At 40.1% G+C, this 9,105-nt stretch overlaps 1 protein-coding gene across 1 annotated transcript in view; it reads right to left on the minus strand.

The window, feature by feature from the left end:
* The window catches only part of LOC128742183 (organic cation transporter protein), a 71,575-nt gene extending 64,629 nt beyond the window's left edge, over positions 1-6,946 (minus strand). The window contains exon 1 of the mRNA XM_053838443.1: positions 6,378-6,946. Coding sequence (XP_053694418.1) covers positions 6,378-6,762 — 385 coding nt within the window. The 5' untranslated portion in view covers positions 6,763-6,946. The remainder of the gene's footprint in view (positions 1-6,377) is intronic.
* Positions 6,947-9,105: the final 2,159 nt, after the last annotated feature.

Raw genomic sequence — 9,105 nt, forward strand, 5'->3', positions numbered from 1 at the left:
CTCTGCTAGTGCTCACCGAAGTTTAAAACAGAGTCTTCCGATGGAGATTAGCATGTTAATCTAAATCTGGTAATGAGCGAAAATGACCACTATTTATTGTCGGTTTATTGCTACATAGAATATGCCTTATCATCGGCTCAACTCGTAAGTGTCACATTACGCATAATTCGTTGTATTATTACGACGAACGGCGCATGTGATGATAGTACGGAAATACCAGTGGGGCGGAGTCCAATCTTCTAATAGAAGTACGTTAAGGGCGTTTATTCTATTACAGAAAATAATCAGCTGATCAGTGGTGGTTGCGATCCATTAGTATGTATGTACCAATCGGCCATACCGCTGTATCATTTGGCAAATGTGTGTGCGGTAAATCAACGCTGCAAAACTTTGCTCTAGCAACCAACGCCGCGGTCCGGAAAGTGACGATCTCCCTACCATCGCGGTGCCAGTAAAGGTTATCTAATCACGAACGGTGTCGCGGTTTTAGTGAATTATAAGGTGATTTTTCCCGGAATTGCAAAATAACGAATTGAATGTAATCTCAAGCATATCCGAACATTAAACGATGAGTAGATTTCTATCCAAGAGCATATTCAAATTTATTCTTTAGCTAAACATTTTCAACCCTAATAGATTTTCAGTTTTCTCCTAACGCTGGTGATGCTTCAGGTCTATTTACCACCTATGTAGAGCAGAGGAGAAACTGAGCATGTACATGGTACTGCAATGAAGCAAACCAGCGTCTTGTGATGATTTTCTCCTGTTGATATGCGAATAATGCACAACGAGTTAGCATAATCACCGCATAAATGTGATTCAATATGTACATATTTTTACGCAACACCAACCAGAGTCGATGTCGTTTGCCTTTCGGCTCGGTGACTTTCGGTGGGTATGATTTTTTAAGAATGAAGGTGAGCGATAGAAAATACAGCCACGGCCAGGTTGAAATTTATTACTTGAGAGATGTTTCGAATCGCGTATGTTACTTATGATACTATGCTTTGCTATGATCGATAACGTCTCAAAATTCAATTCTGTGCCACAGTGAGTCAAGTTAGATGAATCCATAGTCGCAAAAACGACTGGTTGGCTAGTTACGCTTTGGGAGGATTCAGAATAGTTTCAACCAAGTGTTAGGTAAACCCAACCAATTAATAAGTGAGAATATTTAAATGTATAGGTACAAAGCAAATGAAAATTTGGCGATACATATCATTTTTTTGTTTTTGAGAAATCGCCAGTGTCCGGGCATAGAGGCCTGTTCGGCTATACAGGACTTCACCTTCACTCTACTGTATAAAAAAGCAAAGCAAAGCCTAGGTGCTACCACGAACTTTATGGCGTCTACAGTGGACTTCCCCTTACGGAAGGCAAACTGCGTGCTTGCCAGCCCGACATCAGTCTCCACCACAGGCGTCAGCCTGTTTACGATTACCCGCTCTAGCAATTTGCCAAACGTGTCCAATAGGCAAATTGGCCTCTACGATAAGGGATCGCCAGGTGGTTTCCCCGGCTTCGGCAGCAGTACCGATCTTTGGACTTTCCATTTGTCTGGAAATTCGCATACCTCTAGGCGACTCTGTAAACATATAGGGATATGCTTGAATCGCCGCTTTGAGTGCCTTGTGTGGAATCCCGTCAGGACCGGACGCTTTTTTCGTTTTTAAACCCCTGGCAATTCGTGACCGGAATGAGAACATCATTCGATTGACCGTACGGGGTCGGAGGCCACCAAACTGGATCGTGTTGCGGGAAGAGCCCTTCCACGATGACTTTCAGCTTTTGGGGGACAGGTTTCCTGCGGAGTGGTTGCACCCGTCATTTTTTTCATGCACCACCCCAGGGTTTCGAATCCGCATCGCGGCATAGCTCCTGAAAACAGGATTTCTTACTACGCCTAACTACGCATAGAAGCGAGAGAAATGAGTAACCTACTCCAAACCATCGCAGATGACATCATTACGTTGGGACGGTGGAGACAATCTACGCCAGACGCCAAAATCAAATACACTCAACCCCCGCTAATATGAAAAACACCTCGTTCAGGCGAATTTATTTTTATTATTTAATTTGAATATTTGGTACCGTCATCCGGGGCGAGATTGTGCCAAAAAAGCATATATTTTTGTTCTTTAGCTCAGTATACACACAATTTAGGAACTAAGTTGATTTCAAACCTGTCAATATATACTAAATTGTTCAATTAACAACTACCGTAGAGATGGTTTAGTTACAATGAAACCTAATTTTACTGGAAGTGCATGCACTTTGGCACACTCTCACCACTTCTAGGGGGTGACATTGTGCCAAAAACATAAAGTTAGGCTAAAACCCTAAACAGTGAACATTTGCATGTTTATAAACAATACACATAAATATCAGTATAAAGTAGTTCACATGGGGCCGTCCATGAACTAAGTGGACAACTAGGGGTAGGGGGTCGGCCAAAAACAACGCATCATACAAAAAGTATGAACGAAAATAACCCGGATAGGTCTGAAATAACTACAAAGGAGTTCGTAGTCAATGGACAGCCTTTATATAGCCAGTAGCGTTTCTAGGGTTAACAAGTGGGAGACATATGAAGGGGTGTATCCTAAGGGGGCATACCTACTTGATAATTTAACAAAAGTAACCATTACTTCGTTCGAGAACCCGCGGCCGCAGAACATGTGGCCTATCCCACCCCCCTCCCCCTCCTTAAAACTTGTAGTTTATACACAGTATAATATATTCGTCTTATATTAGAGTGTTTATTCAAAGTATCTGAAATTTCCAGAGAAAAAGTAAAAATTAGTTTAAATTATTTAGCAGACCTATGATGCTGTTTGCTCCAAAATGGATGATGCAATCTAATCTGTCAAAATATTGTGCTCAATAATAAAGAATGTGAGTGTGTTGGTGTATACTGACGTATTTTCGTTGTGTATGTGAAATCCACAAATTGGATCGATCATTATGGCTTGGCACAATCTCACCCCCGTGAAGCTCGAAAAGTACAAAGTTTCGAAAAATATTATTTTCGTAGTCTAAACTTATCCAATGCATAATAACCTTTCAATACATTATAAATGATTAGTTTTTATACATCAAGATAGCAAGTTGATGCGATTTCTTGTTTGGGTTGGTTTTAGGCGGGACATTTTTTACAAGCGTTTTTTCCGCGTATTTTTGATCGCGAACTTTGAAACCCTGTTTAGGCTAAATAATTTGCTAATATCTGTATTCCATTCTAAGTTATGAATAAATATGTTATGTTCATCATCATTTTGAATTTAGGTCACCAGTTTCTATAGATATAATAAATTTTCACAAATAAACATTTTTGGTTTTTGGCACAATCTCACCCCCGTGGCACAATCTCACCCCGGATGGCTGTACCTCTATTTACTTTCACATATGCGCAAGGCACGCACCCTATGTCCTTGTTGCTTCGATTTGACGAAAACAAACGTTTTGAAAACATGTCAAATATGCACGAATTCTGAACATCCAGATTGTAGAAGAGGGAATTGGCTCGACAGTATCAACTAAAATGGTCTATTTTGAGTGCTGGAGAGAAATAAGTTGCATATGAGCTATATTGCCAAAGCTGCTGAGCAAGAGGAAACGTATTAAGTTTTTTTGCTTTTTTTTTCAATTTGCCCGGTCATCTTAACCGTCAATTGTGTATGACGCTTGATCAGTTTCTAATGTGAACCCATTAATACCAACGGGCTTCAGGTTAAAAATGTTCAGATTAAGGAAGGTCATTCCAGCGGGGGTACACGGTATATGGTAGGAAGAGGCTCCATAGAAAACAACGTTTGCATCCCACGGACAATAACTATTGACGACGATGAACGATGATTGATAAATTTATATATTCGGGATCTCTTGTTACCGCCAAAAATAATACGAGTAACGAGACTCAACGACGCATTTAAGCTGGAAGTCGAACCTACTTTTTTCCGCAAGGCGCTTTGATCAATGGGGATAAAAACATGCATTTAGACTTATTTTCGTTTTTATAATCCATTCCATTTACGTAAAAATTGTGATTTTGGTAAGTAAAATGGTAATTTTTACTTCAATATTCAATACGGTCTAGCAAAAAAGGGCCGACCTGGACCGATGTGATCTCAATTAATTTCGGAGACCAATATACTACTAAACATTTATACAAAATTTAATTTGCTGCTTTTGAGCAGTTTTTACGTTATTGACATTTGAAAAAACCATATTTTTTTAGAAAAAATGCCTGTAGCTTCGGAACCGAAGGAGATAGCAACTTGATTCCTTCTAACAAAATGTGCATTTTCCATGCGTGTGAAAGTGCTCAGAAGACATGAATTGTGAGAAATAAACACGAAAAAAGATATAAAGAAAAAACGGATTTTTTAGGTCCATCCCAACCAAAGAACTTTAAATAGCTCCAATCCATCAACCATAAGAGATATAAGTTACTTAAAATTTAATGTTCTTTAACTTTGCTGAACATTTTATGCAGCTAACTTAAACCATAAAAAAGTTTATATTTTGCACTCGATTACTATGATGGTCACCCTAATGTCATATACATAAAAAAATGCGGAAGTTAAAATAACAAATTTACTCCGAACATACTATATATCTAGGACTAACAGTTAAAGCGTAATTACTTTTGTCCATCTAGATTTGGGTTTCATCCCACGGTGGGCCGCCGCACAAAGCTGACGATGTATAAAATGTTCATCAAACCGGTAGTCCTCTATGGACTTGAGACTGTAACTTTGCTTACGGAAGACATACGTACACTTGCCGTATTTAAACGAAAGGTGTTGCGGACTATTTTTGGTGGAGTACAAACGGATAGCGGAGCTATCGCTCAACGAGTTGGCAACAAGTAGCCCAGGACCGAGTACAGTGGAGAGGAATTCTTGATACGGCAAGAGCCAGTCTATGCTGGTAGAAACTATGGCAGGATGTACCATCTGGCTTCTTACTCTTCTTTTCATTATGACCGCCATCCCGATTGAAAATTCTTTGTAAACGTTACTACTAAAATCATGTTTTGCATTTTATTTTGAAAATTAAAATTCGTTTACAAACAAAACTTACATACAACTACAGAGTTTCAGCAGCACTGAAAGCGATACCGTGTTATATTTTCCAGCCAACGGTTGCATATCACTGTCAGCCAATCAGAAATCGGGTCAATTTTGGGTCGACACCACGGTTGACACTCGGCACGTTTTGTCCTAGGGTAGAAGTAAGTAGTAAGGGGCAAAAGTGCGATGGGGGTAAGAATAATTTGACAAAATTGGTAAGTGAAAGACTTTTCTCCTTAGCACGCGTGAAACGACACAGTTGAACAGATACACCATGGTCTTCGTGTGATTCGTGTTTCAACTGAGAGCTGTTAGAAGGTAGATCAAAATCACTTCCTCGAAATCTCTATCTTGGTCTACACAGTTTAACAGTAGAGTGGACAGTGGTTTTTATGTGCGTTGTCTGCATAAGCAAATGATGGCATGTTGAGAATGACATTTGAACAAGTTTTAATTTTCACGTTGTGCAAACCAGCGTGGTTCAAATTAAAAAGTATTCAGATTAAAAACGGGCAAACGGACGGGGGTCCACGGTACACCCAATAAGATAAACCCCTCAATACTGAACCCCAAACAACAATGGCCGTCGCATTCATTGAAGTGATATAATGTTTTTGACGTTACAAAGTCAGTTACAGAAAATTGGTGACGTGCCGGGGGGTCGATCAAAATGAAAAGCTCTGTCAATCAAAAGGATAGAAGAAAGGAAGACTTCTCACATCGTATCGATTGATCAGTTTGTTCGATATCTGTCAAACAGCAAATATATTTGTTTTTGATTTCTATTGAATTTATAATTATAGTCATCAATATTTGACCATGTTGACTTAATTGTAACAAATAAAATACTACTACATCCAGAAAACGACCGGCTATCATGTAAAATAAAAAAACACTTCCTTGGAAAAATTGAAAAATCCAATTTCGATGCTAAAATTTCACGATAAGGGTTTTTTCTCTCGAACCAAACATCGTTACATACACATATTTTTAAGAAATGCCAAACCGCACCAACTCTTTTTATATTTTTATTTTTTTTTTATGCTTTGACCATTTGGTCATTCGCCACAGATTAACTTCCTTACATGAAAAAAAATTCACCGTGTCAAGCTTCAAGCGTATTAGTGCCCACCGCCCGTATGCTAGTTTCAAGCTTGTTGGCTGGGCTCTAGCGCCAGCTAACTTAAAAAAGTATTTTAAAAAAATCTGAGCATAAAAACAAACCTCGACATCTAATTATTAGCCATTCATTAAATTTCAAATCGCAACACTAAGTAAAAAATATCAACCGAAATGGCTCACCTTTTGCATTTCCATTTCGCTTGCACCGCTGCGACCACTCGTCGAGCATCATAATCCGGTCCTCGTCGTTGCTGTCGGTGCCGCATTCGGCACCGGAAGCTTGATCATTAGTCGAGCGACACTGGTGGAATCCGCCATGGCAGTTAGTGCCAACATCATCGTTGCCATCAACAACGTCCTCATCGCAATCATCGCTGACCATCTCCCTTTTCAAATCACCGATACTATCACCGTCATCAGTGCGCACGAACACTACTCGAGCGGGCAGCGAAGAGGACGCAGATTCCGATTTATCCAGTAGAACCGTAATTTCAAACTCATCACCACATTCTTTGCTGGCGGAACTATCCCCGCCAGTACCTTTCAACGACCACCTGTTTGACATTGTAGCTTATTTAGGACACTTGCCAACGGCGGTTGATCTATTTTGATGGTTGAATTTTTATATTCCCCTAAACAACACTGAAAATTTATGTTCTTCTCAGTAGCGCACTAATCACAAGTGGTCACAAATATTAGTTCTCTTGTGAATTCAACCGACTGAGCACCCACGATAAAGGTTAAATCACTCTTTCGGAACACTAAGTGCACTGTTGCTTTTCATTGAGCTGTTGTTATTCACTCAAAACACTGATCCCGAATGACCTAATGTAATGCAGAAAGGGCGTCAGTTCGCTCCTGTCGCACGCAAATCATGCACATCGGGAACGTAAACGGGAATCCGTTGATAATAATTGTGCACTGAAAATTGCCACTAAGCAGGTACGCCGAGCAGGGCCGGGTCTCAGCCGACAATGTCTCTCCGATTCCTACAACGTTTGAACCAAACCATCGCGTCGTGGCGTCAGAGTCTAGTCACTGGCATACCCGTCGTCATACGCTGTTAATTAGAGTTAATTGCAGTTGCAATTGTATGCAAAGTCGCTCACAGTGTGCCGGGATAAGCCGTGAATATATTGAACAGGCCAGTTAAATGTTCCAGTTGGTACGTTATTGGGACAAACATTCGTTCGCGGCTTTGCCCAGTTTTGCATAATTGTTCGATGTCATTTTATTCTGGATATCTCGGTTTAGGAAACGCTGACTGATTGACTTGGAGGTGCCAAATTCGGGTGATGATCTACATAAAGGGAAAAACAACAAAATAAAATGGGATTATGATTATGTTATAGATCATCTGCTAATTATGGAATCATACTTTTTGCAAAGAATTCTTAAATATGTAGCAAAAGGCCTTGCAATTAATTTTATATTGATTGTTTCTTGAAATGATTCTTTATGAACAGACTTCGCAGCCGGTTAATGGAGTACAGGACAATTACGAGGCTAGTGTGGCGATCCTACTGACTCTAGCAGCACCACTCAGGCAAGATTAGAACATAAGGCGACTGGCTTGTTAGACCACCATCGTATCTCTACGCCGCTAACTAAGCGGCCTGTTTGAAAATTATAAATACATTGTAACATAAAAAAAATCTACACAGTCGATTTTCCCGGAAGACTAATCACTCTAAAAAAAGGTTTCTCCGTTATCAATTTCGAACCTGCTTTTTTGTTATCGCAAATTGGACTTCTTACTTTAACTTTGCTGCTGATAATAAATGAGAAAAGATTTTAGTTTCCAGTATAAATGCTCCACGAACTGGATTGCAACACAATCACCAACCTATGATAATATAACTCAATATCAAAACATTATCTCTAGAATCTTTTAATTAGACACATTATTCATCAATTGAAATCTATCAGTGATTTATCTCAACCTAACGATCCAAGTGCAAGATCATTCAACCTGCCCTCGCTGCACTATTTTCTGATCGATTGTACCCAGATCATTTGATCGGAATACCTACTTGTATTAGAATAACAACACTCGCGCAAGTACTCGTTTGTCGTAGCGACAAGGGGGTCAACACAAATATTTCACTAATTCAAAACAAACAGCTCTCAATGCAGCTAGATTTATCTTATCGAATCGATCTGAATCTTTGGTGCGCACGGCAAATTCTTCCCTTCGTTGCAGTTCGGATTGTATCATGCTCATGCGCTAACCGTCTGCTCGCTCACGATCACCGCTAGTCCCGGTTTTATCAAGATTCCGATTGCAATTAATCTTGCAAAGCACGACGATCATTAAACAATAATGTCTTTATTAGTCTCTAACCTGCCGCGTAGCAATAATCATCGAAACAAATCACGGCTAGTACACAGGCCAACACTGACACGCGGTTTAGTAGCGTTTTATTTCGATTGAAATTAAGAAATTATAATACTTTATCGAACTTCAAATAGTTTTTCAATTTTGTTCCTCGACGTTCGTCACGCGAAATTTCCTGCTCCGTCCATCACGATGGCAAACCACAACGAAACTGAATTCGAACCGGCATCATGGTGATACACTCGCGACGACGACACTTGGGATGCGCGGCTGATTTTGCAAGTGTGATGTAGCGATTGGTGCCGATTCCCGCCCATCTACCTAGATATTGACTAATCGGATTGTCGGTGCGCGGGGCAGTGAGCATTGCATCATGTCGGACCAAACGGTAGCGACTAACACATACCGTGTGGTTAGATCGTGCACGTAAATATACCAAACATAACTGCAACACTGTACCGACGACGACGACGACGACAACGGACGGAACGGATGCCATATGTAGCCTCCATTGCATGATGATTGAGAAGAATGTGCTCTCGCGACAGCAGGATAATATATTATACCGAC

This window comes from Sabethes cyaneus, chromosome 3 (genome assembly GCF_943734655.1).
Source record: "Sabethes cyaneus chromosome 3, idSabCyanKW18_F2, whole genome shotgun sequence".
NCBI lineage: Eukaryota > Metazoa > Arthropoda > Insecta > Diptera > Culicidae > Sabethes > Sabethes cyaneus.